Source organism: Vombatus ursinus, unplaced genomic scaffold, assembly GCF_900497805.2.
Source record: "Vombatus ursinus unplaced genomic scaffold, bare-nosed wombat genome assembly UNPS02009918.1, whole genome shotgun sequence".
In the NCBI taxonomy this organism is placed as follows: Eukaryota; Metazoa; Chordata; class Mammalia; order Diprotodontia; family Vombatidae; genus Vombatus; species Vombatus ursinus.
The window spans coordinates 5,807,336-5,822,812 of NW_020949696.1; the positions used below are offsets into that span (position 1 = coordinate 5,807,336).

Below are 15,477 nucleotides of genomic sequence, written 5' to 3' on the forward strand. Positions count from 1 at the left end.
CTGAAGATCTGGCGCTGGGAGCCATGCTGCAGGTCTCTTGCTATGGGACTGGTTACCACTGCCCTAGGACTGAGCTCCCTTCCCACTCCAGTGAGATAGACCTTTTCTGCTGGGCTGGTAAGCTACTTTCCTTCACCTTCTTAAATTGGTTCTAAGGCAGTTTTCAAATTGTTTGGGGGGGAATTTGGGAAGGCTCCAGGGAGTTACTGCCCCACTCTACCATCTTGGTACCAGAGGTCAATATAGTACTGAATGAGATATAACCTGTGAAGACTTCTCAGGGTGGTAATGAAAAGACTGTCTCTGAAACTAGAGATAGGCTCTGAGAGAACTAACAGGCCATAAGTTTAAATTACCTAAACCTATAGGAATTAGGCCCTAAACTCCCTCCTGATTGCCACTGCCAAGTCAGCATTAGCTATACTAAATAAGGACATGTATGTTTGGATTGGTTATACCCTGTTTCCTTGTTCTTTGGGAATGGGAAAGATTTTCACACCTAGAATGTAAGCCCGCCTCCCAGCCAATGGCAATAAGGGATAGTGGCGGGGTGGGAGTTTCTTGTTTGGTTAATATATATAACCTTGCTTTGTCCTTTGTGCCTCTCCTCTCTCCTGCTGGTAGTGTACTGGAGGAGTAGACGCCCCTTCTTGCAGGATTGTAATAAAGAGTAACTTTTTGCTTCCACCTTGAGAAGTCTCTGAATTTAATTGTGTTAAAGTCGCTGTACCACACAGCTTTGGAGGTTCCACCGAGATTTGCCCACCTGTGAGCGAGATCCCTAAATCTGGACCATGAGGGTTGGGGTGCCACCGGAGATTTCTCCAGCAGCCCTCAGGCCAGATTTAGGGCGCTTTCACTCCGCATGGGTGAGAACTCGAAGAGAGAGCTCGGGGAAGCAAAAAGTGAAAGAAAGTTAAACTCAGGACAGCAACAGGATTTTGTGAAGTCGGCAGGCCGCAGGCAGCAATTAAGGTGCACTGGATCAGTCACATAATTTGTACGCGTACAGCCCGGAGGTAAGCGGCTCTCATGTCTCCTTATTAGTAGGTCTCTGACCCTCAGTCAAAATTCACTAATTGCTGAGTCTTTGACTCGGGGTTCGAGGCAACTACCTGATTAAATTCTGGTGACATTGAGAAGAGCACCTGGGTGACTGTGGGGAGAGGGCGACCTCTTCTGGTGATTAATTGTAATTGTTGAGTCAGGGGATAAGAGCCATCTCTCCCGATCAAATTCCTTTGTGTGTTGCTCATTAGTAGGAGAATCATGGGCAAGGAACAGTCTAAAATAGCAGGTCAGAAGCTGCCATTTGATATTCTGGAAGATAGCCCCTTAAGGGCTAGGTTTAGCGATTTGAGATGAATTACCAAAAATATAGGGAACAAATTGAGTAATTAAGTGCACTATCAAAACAAAAAAAAAAAAGGACAAGAAAATATAAACAGGATTTGTTTCATGACTTTGTTTCTGTTTGTCATTTGTCTGTGCATCTGGGTAGTCTGAGACCTTGTGGCGTGTGGGGAATGAAGCTGGATTTATTACTTGGAAAAAAAATGTTTCCTTTCTTTCTCTCCCCCTCTCCCTCCCTAATTACAGCAGCCTCGGAGGAATGGGTGGATGGGAGAGAGAAAGAGAGACAAATACTTTATTATTTAGGTTATATGATTGGTAAAAGGCGAGTCGAGAAGGATCTTTGAAGTGTCAGGTTAGAATTAGACAGAAATAAGTTATGTGCAGTTTTAAAGGGACTTTAATCAAAGTCCATCAGAAGGAAAGGCAAGAAAGTTTAAGCTTGTAGGAATGAAAGGAGTCTGGGTAGGAAGAAAAGTATAAGTTATTTGCACGAACAGTGTGAACAGAGGGTTTGAGAGTAAAAGGTTTGGAAGCTTTTGGAAATTGTTGGAAAAAAAAAAGATTTCTCTCTCTTTACATTCTAATTCTGGCCAAGTTTTCGAATGTGAAGGGAAAGACAAGAAAGAAAAGGGGAGAGTGCTTTTCTCTGGATTTGCAATTCTTATGTCCCTTCAGAGTTCAAAGCTGCTCAGGCCTTGGTGGGTATAATTTGGGTAGAAGAATTGAAAATGAAAATTTTGCAGTTCATTGTGATTGGATATGGTTATGTAAACTGGGCTGTTCAGTTACTTATTAGAACTCTAGAGGCCTTCTGCCTAAGGGGAGAAAATTGATTATGTCTAGTTAACATTGATTCAGATTGCTGAAGCCTGAGATTCTCAGGTGGGTGGCTCTATCTGATAAGCTGCTAAACAGGACTGGGGGCTTTTTCTTAGTTCCCTTAAGGAAGTAGGAAAGAAAAGGAGAATTTAGAGCAGGAATTGTCACCACGTGTCTTTTTTAAGGGAATATACAAATTTGTGGAAAATATTTCCTTTTAAAGGGCCAAGAGTATTGGATTGAAAACAAAAATGTTTTAAAATGTTTATCATTAGTGATTATAAATTCAGATCTGATTGGATTTAAGTTTACTGTTCTATAAAAAAAGTAATAATAATGGTTGTTGTGAGATGTGACATTATTAGTTGATGTTAAAAGTTAAAAGTGTAATAAGAGTAATAAGGCGATCATTTCTATATGTGATAATATGGAAATGCAATTGATGTTATCTGAAGTTTATTGTTTAAGTTATTACTGTATTTCTAAATTGTATTGTATTTCTAAAACTCTTAGATTGTAAAATCTGAGGGACCATTTTGAGGTAGAAATGGTGTTAAGGTAACTCTTGACCTGCAGGGCGTCTTTTAGTGATAAAGATGAGATAATCTGAAAACTGTTAAATACCTAGTGAGGTGTACTTGGTTATAAGACTATGATAGCAGATTTTATTTAAAATCTTGACTATTATAAAAATGTATAGTGATTTAAAGTTATAGTCTCAACATATTAATGATGAGATGAATGATTTTCTGTACAAAGTGACTTAGAAGTACAGCCACCTAAGTTGATAATGGGTGGTTTCAAAGTTTATTGCAATTGTGGAAATAATTTTATAATGTATGCCCTGTGGTAATGATGGGATTAGAATCTGGGCCCCAGAAAGGAAAAACCCCGGACTTTCCCACATGGCCAAATCTCTGGAGTTCCCCTGAGGCTATAACCACATCAACTGGTCTTTCACTGTGGCTACACCCAATCTCCCCTCCATTGTCTTGCCTCCCCATGGCCCCAGACCACTTCCCACCCTTGGTCCCACCTAGGCTCCATTTCCCACCCTTGGTAATTCTATTCCCACATGGCCAAATCTCTGTATAATCCCATCAACTGGCCTTTCATTGTGGCTACCAGTAAAAAGACAATGATGGGCTAGCATAGATAATAGGAAAAAAACCAGTCTATAGGGGTGGGAATGGTCCCTGGAGGCTGTTGGACCAGGTGAAAGGGTTCAGAAAGAAAGAAAGATTTTTATTGGGTCTGTTTCAAGTTTTAATATACTGCTTACTTGTTTCTGAATTTTCTTATATGATGTAATCTGGTAAGCACTTGTATTAGTTATGTTGCTGGAAGGGCAATTTCTTTTATAATCTAGAATGTTGTTAAATTAATTGTGCCTTCAGGGAAAAGAGAAAAAGGAATGAATCAAGGCTGTTCTATATGATCCTGTTTTGTAACATTTCCTTTTAAATATTGTAATTTAAGAAATGAGAACTTCCAAGTTTTGTCTATGTTTAAAGGGAAGTTTTAGCTGGGATTATCTGGCTTTCACTTATGAAGTTTAAAATTGTTAACTAAGCTATTTGGAGTTATATTGTTAAGTCAAGCACTGGTAAAAATATTTTGTGTGTGTGAGAAGAAACCTGGTAATTATGCAAAAAAAAAGAGAGATTTTGTAAAATCTCATAATTCTTATAGGCACCTTTTGACTAGAGAATTTAGGTAATTAGGAATTTTAGGGTAATTAGGAAATTGTAAGCTGTTTTTGAGAAAGAGAGATACTTTCATTAAAAAAAAAGTTTTGATAAAATCTTTTATATTCTTTTAGAGGGCCTACTAAATTTCTATTTGCAAAAAAATTATGTCCAAACCTACTACGAATTTAGGGTTTCATTCCTGGGTTTGTTGTGTCATTGGACTGGACTTAACTGGGTGCTTTTAGAGAAAGAGTCTCAATGGAAGCAGCATCAGAGATCTAAGGCTAGCGATTAATACTAAAGCACATAAGCTGTAAGTAGCAAAGATCTTACTGTTTTGATCGGAATTCATTCCATGGCCTAGCAATAGTTAAAATTACTGTTTGAACTTATCGTATGTATAGGATTCAAGTCCTAAAAGTGTCTCATTCTTTCAGATTAAGAATGGTTAGAAAGGAATAAATAGCTTGAGAAACAGAGGCAAATTTGTTTAGAATAGCAACTTATGATCTCAATGGAAACTTTGTTTTACTCAGGACATTATTAGGAATCAGAACATGTGTAAGAAGTTATACAAACTACTTAGAGCGCACTTTGGAGATGTTCCCAAATTAAACTATATTCCCACCTGAAACACTGATAAGAGGAATTTGCTATCTAAGACCTTGGGGACTATTAATGAACTATTATTCTGAGTCTAACTCCAGGTATGGTTAACAAGGAACTGATTAAGCTACTGACCCATGACACTAGCAACCTGCAAAGAGGTTTGTGAGCTGCACCTATGAGCTGCAAGGGGGTGCTCTCATGGGAAGGTCAGGAGAACGGCTTTTCTGCATGGCTGAGGTAGGATTCTCCTGAGTCAATTTCCCCACTATGACACCTGGCAGACTTTAAGTCTGGCTCAATGCAACTGGTCATATATATGTAATTTCTGCCTGGAGTTGACATAACTCTAGGGAAGCCTTGTTTCATTACCTTATTTATGTTATTTCATGGCAAATTCCTACAATCATAAGTTTGTAAGCATAAATATCGAATCTATTAAACCATAGATTGATGCAGGAACATCTGAGGCTATAGGAAGATGTAAGTATAAGATTGAGTTATTTGGCCTAGAATTGCAGAATTAAATATTCAGTCTTGACATCTGTTACTAGTATATTCCTCTGTATAAGTCAGGATCCTTTAATTTCCCATAATGGTTATGATGAGTTCTGAAAGTTTGGAGGTGCTGGGCTCCAAGGTCACAACGTGAGGGTCCTGCCTGAAGGAGTTCAGCCCAGGTCTTCTTTCAACCAGGGGGAAAGTTTGTTGGAGATAAATCATATAGGCCAGTTAAGTGAAGTATGAGGGTTTTCTGGGGCCCATAGACAAATGGGAGCCAGATTCTCTCTGGGGCCAGGGGCAAAGGTCTTGGCTTGGATCCATACCCCATCATTAGGGGATAATTAGCCAAGAGATTGTGCAAGTAGGATATTATTCTGTTACTTAGTTAATACATAGTTAATGTTAAAGTTGTCTCAATTTGTTACAAATTAATGTTAAAAGAGGAATAGCTTGTGACTTATCTTGCAAATGCCTTGAAAGAAGCATGCATTTTAATTAAGGATTATTTATTTGTACATGATCAGAAGTTGGGACTAATTTAGTATTTGATATGCACTGGTTTTAAATTAACTACTATATATTGGAGTGTGTTATTAATTCCTTAGTGGAATCTCATCCTCCTGATGGGGAATATGATTAGGAATGAATAGTGAACTAATGCAAGGAATGGAACTAGAAGTAATTCAGAGTGTAAGGCTAGGTTCTAGTTTTTCTAATTTGAGTTTCTTAAAATATGACAATTGGCCAAGGTTCCAATTTTGACCTTGTAATAGTGGAGACATGGGGGTTGAGTTAACTTTCATTATTTGCCCTGGTTATTGGCAAGATAATTTAAAATTGTGTTAAGATCAACCTTGTAGAAGAGAGAGGACATAAGAAGGAGGGTCTCTGCAGGAGGGGAGTCTACTGGACACTGTTTGAACAGCACTTGGACCAGAAGACTTCACCAGATGATGTCCAGAATGTCACTCAGCTGTATGAGAAGAGACTTCTGAAGCTTCAAACGGACAATTTATTGTTACTTTTGGGTCTCTGTATCTGTACTTAGTAAGGGGACTGCCCCCTTTTTTTTAATTTGTCAATGCGTCGTTCACTTTCTCCCATATTATTTTAAGTCCCCAAAATCCCCTGATGAAATGTTGCCCAGTAGCACAGCCCCAGATAGAACCATCACTAAGGCATTGCAAGGTTTAACCACTTTTAGCTGAGGAGTTGGCAGAGAACTCTGACATAGATAATTAATTAAAGGGATAGTTACAATATTAACTGCTGTAGGATGTTGTATAGTTCCATGCAATAAGGGACTAGTACAATGATTGATGATCACGCTAAAGATTATCCCAGTGGGACCCACAGTGGGAGTTCAGAGGGCAGGCTCTGGGAATATAAAGATGATGATTGAAAGTACCAATGAGACTTTCCATAGTGATGTGGCTTATTCTGAATCTGTTAAATTAAGGGTTTTAAGGGAGCAGGTTTCAGCAAATCTGGGGAATAATGATAAGGAAAGAAGGACTATGAAAATGAGGGTGTGGTATGATAGTATAAAACAAGGTGGCAAGCTGGTTGATGAACTATATCGACAATGGTGTGAGAAATCTTCAGACAGCATGAAATAAGAGGGGGGACTGAATGAGATATAACCTGTGAAGACTTCTCAGGGTGGTGATGAAAAGACTGTCTCTGAAACTAGAGATAGGCTCTGAGAGAACTAATAGGCCATAAATTTAAATTACCTGAACCTATAGGAATTCGGCCCTAAACTCCCTCCTGATTGCCACTGCCAAGTCAGCATTAGCTATACTAAATAAGGACATGTGTGTTTGGATTGGCTATACCCTGTTTCCTTGTTCTTTGGGAATGGGAAAGATTTTCACACCTAGAATGTAAGCCCACCTCCCAGTCAATGGGAGTAAGGGATAGTGGTGGGGTGGGAGTTTCTTGTTTGTGTTAAGATATATAACCTTGCTTTGTCCTTTGTGCCTCTCCTCTCTCCTGCTGGTAGTGTACTGGAGGAGTAGATGCCCCTTCTTGCAGGATTGTAATAAAGAGTAACTTTTTGCTTCCACCTTGAGAAGTCTCTGAATTTAATTGTGTTAGTCACTGTACCACACAGTACCTATATCATAAGGTTGTAATGAGGATCAAATGAGATAATACATGTAAAGCTCTTTGCAAATCCTTAAAGCCCAGTATAAGTATCAGTTATCATCATCATCATTGATAATCTTGGTAAAACACAAACGTGGGGTCTCAAGTCAATGACATTAGAGAATCATCTCTAATTCCTTAAGGACACCCCTAGAATCCTGAGATGGAGATGTAGACTTGCTCTAGGACGTGAGACTCATCTGTAAGATTGGGTCTTTGGATAAGAATCCTTAGAGCTTAAATGGGGAACATATGTCTGTGTGATCTAAGTAAGTCACATAACCCTGTTTGCCTTAGTTTCCTCATCTGTAAAATGAGCTGGAGAAAGAAATGGCAAACCACTCCAGAATCCCTGCCAAGAAAACACCAAATGGGGTCACACAGAGTTGAACACAGCTGAAATAATTGAAATGTATACACAGTAAATAAAGTAACTATGTTTGATGAATGTAGGGGAGTACCATAATAACGAATATTCATAGAGAGCTTACTATGTGCCAGGCACTGTGCTAAGAGCTTTCCAATTATTGTCTCATTTGATCCTCATAAATCCAGCAAAGCCATAGATTCTGCTTTCAAAAAATAATTCTGAACAATATTTTCTTATCCATTAGTCCGAATTTAGATTCTAACCAATGCTGACCTGGAGAAGATAAATGACTTGGCAGCACTGGGAGGTGGAGTAATCTGTGCTTCGGTAAAATGATTGTTCTTTAGTGACCAATTGGGATGATGTAGCCTTTGGGGGGGGTGGCTATTCCGTACAAGCATGAGAGCAACTCTGATGGGTCCATTTAGCTGGTGGCCTGCTTATACCACCACCTGGTGGACAACTCAGCTCTCGCATGCTCGGTTTGGATAATTAATATAGTGACACACTACTTTAGGTTTAGAGAAGCCAATGCTCAAGCTGATGCAGGTTGTAATGCTACACAGCAGGACTTTAAGGATTAGGCAGGTGTACATATCAAGTACACCTGTAGGCCATAGGTGTCACTATAAAAAATGCATAAAATATCTGGAAATCAATGTGCTGAGACCATTCATGACTTGTATTGCAGGACATTTTTTGCAGAAATAAAGGAAGATATACATAATTAGAGGTATATTCATTGCTCATGATTGGACTATACCAATATTATGTATATGAAGATACTACCTAAATTAATTTAGATTTAGTGACATACTAATCAAACTACAAAACCTTTTTTGTAAGATAGCTAGAAGGAATAATAAACTGATGTATAAAAAGTTCTAGAGACATAGTTTCTGTTGAATTAATCATTTTATTAATTGTTGCTAGTGGATAATTAATAAAAGGATTGGTCATTTGGCCATCTCTCCTGTACCAAAGATGATCGTGGTGGCTTCTTGATACTTATATGGCCATGGAAGAGTGGGTGTTCCTGACAGGTGACAATCAGCTCTGATTGGTTAACAATTAATGAGAGATGAACTTTTTCTTTTCTTTTTTTAATGAATGAAAGAAAGAATTGATTAAGCACTTACTGTGTCAAGCACTGGGGGTACAATTAGAAAAAAGGAGACAGTCCCTGCTCTCAGGGAGCTCACATTCTAATTGAGGAAGACAACATATAGAGAAGAGTTTAGCTGCAAGGAAGATGAAGATCCCAGAAGTCCCAAAGACACGGCTACAGGTAGGAAGTTGGGTGACTCAGGTGGCCACCAAAAGTGGATGAGCAGCCCTGAAAAGGGCTTAGCAAGCCCTCCCACCAGAGGTACTTGTATTCCTTGAACACTCCAGAGACCCCCAAACCTTGTTAGAATACTAATGATTGTTCAGGTTTTCTCTGAGGACAGACTCTATGCTTGAGAATAATAATACAACCTAGGTTTTTACCCCTATAACTTCTGCATTGTGATAAATATATATTTGGCAACAGTTACCCACCACATGAACTCGGAGAGTGATTGGCAAAAGGGTGGTACTCTCTAGAGTTATAAGAAGTTCAGAAGAGAGGAGGGTTTGGGATACAAGGGAGGGGGAGAAAGATAACAAATTCAATTTTGGACATGTGTGGTATAAGATGTCAAGGGCACTTCCAGTTCCAGATTCCAACAGGGAGTTGGAGATCAGCAAATTATATATTGTTGTTGTTCAGTCTTTTCAACTGTGTCCAACTCTTCGTGATCCCATTTCGGGTTTTCTTGGCAGAGATAGTGCAATGGTTTGCCATTTCTTTCTCCAGCTCCTTTTTACAGATGAGGAAACTGAGGCAAATATGGTTAAATAATTCACCCAGGATCATACAGCTAGAGTTAGTGTCTGAGAGTCAAAGGGTGTGGCCTGGGGCACTGAGAAGGTGAATGAATGTCTCAGATCACACAACTAGTATGTGTCAGAGGCAAGGCCTGAACCCAGGTCTTTCTCATGCCAAGGCTGGGTCCTTTATTCCCTATCTATCCCCGTCTTATAAAATGTAGGGAAATTGGAGGAGAGATCAATTTCACTGGGGTGAGAGGAGGGGAGGATGGGTGGGGAGAAGGGAATTGGGGAAGCTTTCTAGAGAAGGTGATGTTTGCGTGAGGATGGGTAAGACATTATCAATGAGGCTCGGTGATTTGCCCTCTCTGAGCCTCACTTGCTTCAGGCATAAAATGAAAGGTCTATTCCTCCTCTCCAATCCTGGGATCCCCTTAAGAACTGAGACAGCAGCCCTGGCCCAGGCCCGGAGCACGGCAGAAGGACGCGCAGCGAGGTTTCCATGGTAATGGGCGCGCTTGGCACACCTAGGCGGCCTCTAGGAAACTCTTCTACTACTAAGCGGTTTGGGAGCCAGAAGACCGAGCGAAGATTCAGTCCTCCAGGATCCTAGAGGGCCCCAGGCGGAAGGAGGAAGCTGGCTCTTTGTCCCTCTGTTCCCTCGCCTCTATGGTTCCGCCACGCTCTCTAAACTACCCCGGGCGGCTGGTCTGTTTCTCTAGTCTGTGGAGGAGAAGCCCTGGGAGCGGTGCCCGTCACAGGCAGCGCTACCTGCACGTCGAGTACCGCTGCAGCCCGAGCCCCGCCGCCGCCATGGCGCCCCCCACAGGTACCACCCTTGCGCTCCCGTCCGCGGAACGGGCCCACGCACCCTTCTCGGCCGAGGGCTGCTGTCCGCACCGCTCCCGCCACTGCATCCCCTCCTGCGAGGGAGGGAGCAGGGCGACCTTGGGGGCCGAGACTGGGAGCCGGGTCCTGGAATACAGCTCCTCAGACCGCCCCCCCCCCCCGGGACCACCAGCCAGAGCCCCCTTGTAGTTCTGGGTGCAGGGAGCCCCGGCCTAGAATATGGCCACCAAGACCACGCGCTTCTGCCAAAGGACCCCCAGCCAGGGCCCATTTGTGGTCCCAAGTACAGGAAGCCCCGGCCCTAGAATATAGGTCTCCCCCATACCACCCCCTTCTACTCCAAGAACCCTCAGCCAGGGCCCCTTTGTGGTCCAGAGTACAGGGAGCCAGGTTCTGGAATACAGCCCTTCTAGACCATCCTTTTCTACTCCAAGGGCCACCAGCCAGGACCACCTTATATTCCTGGGTGCAGTGACTGGGAGCTGGGGAGCCTGAGTCCTATAATATTAGGACTGCTTAGCTCCCCAGACACCTCCTTTCTATCCCAGGGACCATTAGCCAGGGTGGTAGTCCTGGATGCAGGAACTGGGGGCCATGGAGCCTGAGTCCTGTAATACTGGAGCTGGTCGCAATTCCATCTCCCTTCCCAGGGACTGCCAGTCAGGCAGGACCTCCTTATAATCCTGGGTGCAGGGACTGAAAGCTAGGGAGCCTGGGTTCTATGACTTCACAAAGAGGGTAGTAGACCAGAGCTTTAGGTTTATACACAGAAGGTCTAGTTTCTGCCACTTATCGCCTGTAGCACAAATCACTTCTCCAGTCCCCAATTTCCTCATGTATAAAGTGGGGAGGAGAGGCAATGTGGTCTAGTGCCAAGAACATTGGATTTGGAGTCAAGAGGTCCTGGGTTCAAATCCATCTTTCATTTACCACTGTTGTGATCTTGCATGTTACTTAACCTCTCTAGGCCTAAATTTCCTTATTTGTGGAAAGGTGGATGGCCCAGATGGCCCTGAAATCCCTTCAAACCCTAAAGCTATATTATGGCTATGCCTGGATGGTCTCTTGAGATCATTTCCAGTTCCAGAGCTGGGGTTCTGTGATTCCACCAGATCTTCTCATCTTTACCTCTAAATGCTTCTCAAAAGATCATAAATTTAGATTTGGAAGAGACCGTATAGGTTATCTAGTATTTTCATTTTACAGGTGAGGAAACAGGTTAAGTTACACAAGTTAGTCAGTCGGTCAATGAAAATATTAAACACTCAGTAAGGGCCAGGTACTGTGCTAAGCACTTTAGAAAAAAGCAGGGGCAGCTAGGTGGCACAGTGGATAGAGCACCGGCCCTGAAGTCAGGAGGACCTGAGTTCAAATGGGGCCTCAGACCAAACACTTGACACGTACTAGCTGTGTGACCTTGGGCAAGTCACTTAACTCCAATTGCCTCACTAAAAAAAAAGAAAGAAAAAAAACAAAGGCAAAACCATTGTCTTTTCCCTGGCCTTCTCATGAGTAGAAAACATGCAAATAACTGTTATATATAAGATATGTGTCTACATCTATCTGCATATCATTTATCTATCTGATATAAATGAAGAGTTATCTCTATGGGAAGGCACCAGCAGTTTGGAGGGCAGGGGATAATTGAGAAAGAAGTGATAGAATCTGTATTTGAACTTGAGTCCTCTGACGACAGATTCATAACTCTGGACTACCTGGTCTTCTCAGGGAGCCTGAGGTTCTGCGTCCCATTTCTCTGTGCTGGGTCCTCTCAGAAGGTACCGTGCCTTCTAATCCTGAGTATCAGGCATAGGTTTGGCCTCTGAAAACAAAAGCCTAGATCCTTACCTCAGCAGAGGCCAATATTCTGTGTCCCACTAAACTTCCCTCTCATACTATAGTTCCTAGGCAAAGAGCCTGGAGTTCCTCTTCCCACTAGCCCCCCTCCTTTTCTATTTCAGTTGCTAGATCATTTCAGGAAAAGCTGGGGTTTCACATTCTCTAATCTATACTTGAGAAACCCTAGGCACTTTCTGTTCAACCAGATTTCCTTCTTCCAAGTGTAGGTGCTGTCTGGCAGTTGGGAAGTAAGGTCACCCCAGTGAAGCCTAGGGCTGCTTATTTCACTAGACCCACACTTCCTACTCCACTAGACTTGGATTCCTTGGTTACCTGGGCTCATGTGAATCTGGGGTTCTTGAGTCCCTCCCAACTCTTCCATCCTGCTCCAGTGTTTGAGTGGAAAAGCTGGGGTTTCTCATTCTGCAAGATAGCATCCTTCTATGCCTGATTGCTGAGGTTGGACTCAGGGACCGGGGGCTGGATACAGTGAAGAAAGAGATTAAAAAGTCCTTGTTCTTGAAGAGCTTACACTCCAATAGAACAGATAAAATATGTACACAAATAATGATACAGGGCAAAATGGTGGTGAAATATAAATGAGAAGTCCAGAGCATTATGAGAAATTTGGGAAAGGAGAGATTACTTTTGGCTGGAAAGGTCAGGGTACAGTTGGTGCCTGAGCTGAAAGAACAGGGATCCATTCCAGGAAAGGTTGGGAAACTGTGAGCAACATTAGGCAAGTGAGAGAAGCTGAGTGAAGAGGGAGTGGAGAAGTCCAGTTTGGCTTACATTCCATTTTGCAAGGTAAAGTTGGAAAGTTAGGTTGGAGCCATATTGTCAAGGGCCTGCAATGTCCAGAGAAACAATCTATACATTATTCTGTTGTTGTTAAGTTGTTGTTCAGTCGCGTCCAACTCTCAGTGACCCTATTTGAGATTTTCTTGGCAGAGATACTGGAATGGTTCACCGTTTCTTTCTGCCTCTCATTTTACAGATGAGTAACTGAGGCAAACAGTGTTAAGTGACAGGGTCACACAACTAGTAAGTGTCCAAGACTGGATTTGAACTCAGGAAGATGAATCTTGCTGACTCCAGGCTCAACACTCCAACCGCTGTGCTGCCTTAGTTGCTCTAATTTCATTCTGTAAGCAGCTTCAATACTGAAGGGTTTTGAGTAGAGTAGGGACCTGATCAGAGAAATGGATCTATAGGATTACTTGTTCCAAAGGACAAGAGGTCAATGGGGAAAGAAGCCAGTTAAAAATTAATGACAACAGTCCAGGTAATGAGGACCTAAACTAGGATGACAGCTATGGGAATGAAGGAGGAAATACAGAAGGTCAGGAATCTTGGGAAAACCCATGAAGTGAGGGAAGGAAATTGGAGCCAACAACATACATTATAGCTATAACAATGTAAATAAAAACAACACCAGACGGCTACAAAACTTGAGCCAAATACAGTGTTGCTACCCTCCTGTTGAGGTGAAACACATATCCTTTTTGTTGTGGTTATACTGCAAGGTGAAAAGAGATGAATACCATCAGTTACAGTCACTACTGGGAGTTTGTTTGGGATTATCTGTTGTGTCAAAACAAAACATAACCCCTTCCTCTCTTCCCCTTCTCCAATTTTTTTTAAAAATATTTATTTATTTTTAGTTTTCAGCATTCACTTCCATAAGATTTTGAGTTCTAAATTTTCTTCTATCCCTCCCATCTTCCCTCTCCAAGAGAGCATGGAATCTGTTATAAGCTGTACATGTACATTGCTATTACACATATTTTCGCATTAGTCATGTTGTAAAAAAGAATTAGAACCAATGCGTCTCCGATTTTTTTGAGACAAGGAGGGTACAGATAAGAGAAGCAAGCAATGTTATGGAAGTGAAAATGTCCAGACTTGGCATCTGATTAGCAGGAGAGAAAAGGACTTTGATTCAGTGCACATTGATTTAGCATCTCTGCTGAGCACTGGACTTAGTGCCAGGAAGGATACAAAAAACGAATGATAGTCTCTACCCTCACGGGGATTGTCGTCTCACAGGGGCCCAGTAAGAGAGAAACATAAACAAGTTTAAATAAAAGTTAAAATGTAAGTGTATAGGAAGAGGACAGAGTGTTATGAGATCATAAAAGGAAGAGAACACTTTGAGTTGGTTATATTTTTTCTGTTCCATGTCTTCAACTAGCTTGGTCTTATACTCCCTTGTATTCTCAGTGCCTAGGCCAGGGGTGGGAAACCTGCGGCCTGGAGGCCATGTGGCCTTCTCGGTCCTTGGGTGCTGTCTTTTGATGGATTCCAAGTTTTACAGAACAATCCTTTTATTAAGAGGATTTGTTCTGTGAAGTTTGGATTCAGTAGAGTGCTGCATTTGAGGACTTAGAGGGCCACGTATGGCCTGGAGGCTGCAGGTTTCCCACCCCTGGCCTTGACAGTGCTGTGAACTTGAGTCAATGTCCTATACATGTTTGATGGTATCTGAAACCCCATTCTCTTAGATCCTATTTTGTGTACTGTGGGGGAAGGTGATGCTCAAAGAGATATAAAATTTGGTTCTTTCACTTCCAGAGAAAATAGTTTGTAACTCAGTTTCCTTCCCTATAGCCTAAGGAAAGCTGAGCCCTCGGTGTTCTAAGAGGCCTACAAGGTTGTGTCTGGGTGGCTATGGAGGGTGTCAGCAAGCATCAGCTACTTATTTATCCATTTCACCAGTCCACATGGCTCATTTTCCTCTGTCTTTGTTGTGCAGGAGATGTCCTGGATAATGTGTCTCCATGTTCTGTGACAAACCACTTACGGTGGGACTTGACAGCAGGGCAGATTGAAAATCTTACCAATGAACTCATTGAAAAAACCAAGCGTGTGTACGATCAGGTGGGATCGCAGGAGTTTGAAGAAGTGTCCTACGAGAGCACTCTCAAGGCCTTGGCTGACGTGGAAGTGGAATACACAGGTAAATTCCCGGTCATGGCCCTGTTTGTGATTGGCTCCTACCCAATGCAAACTAGCTGAGCATGGTTCAGAAATAAAACTTATCGGCCCCGTTAGCTAAGAGCCAGGAAACGAAAAACCGGTTTGAATTAGAGACTTAGATCCAAGAGCCAACGAACTTTACGGCCTTGAAACTTGAGCCTCTTTTCACCTCTCCAAGCCTACCTATTTCAGGGAATTGTTTTCTGTTTCTCTTGCCAAATCTGGCCATCTTCTGTTTTCTTGTTTTCTTTGTCACCTTCCACCCCCTCGCCCAATTAACTTAATAATATAAATTGGGTAACAAGGGTGTGGAAGACACTGTGCTATTAATCCCCCACCCATCTGTCTCTCCCCTTAAAAAATATTATTGATATCCTTTGTTTTTAACATCACCTTCATTTCCAGATTTATCCTACTTCTCCTTCCCCCAATATGGGCTCTTATTTTTTTCTGTTTGTA

At 42.1% G+C, this 15,477-nt stretch overlaps 1 protein-coding gene across 1 annotated transcript in view; it reads left to right on the plus strand.

The window, feature by feature from the left end:
* The first annotated feature begins 10,020 nt into the window (after positions 1-10,020).
* THOP1 (thimet oligopeptidase 1) overlaps positions 10,021-15,477 on the plus strand; it is a 41,648-nt gene continuing 36,191 nt past the window's right edge. Inside the window, exons 1-2 of the mRNA XM_027853149.1 lie at positions 10,021-10,180; positions 14,795-14,998. Coding sequence (XP_027708950.1) covers positions 10,021-10,180; positions 14,795-14,998 — 364 coding nt within the window. The remainder of the gene's footprint in view (positions 10,181-14,794; positions 14,999-15,477) is intronic.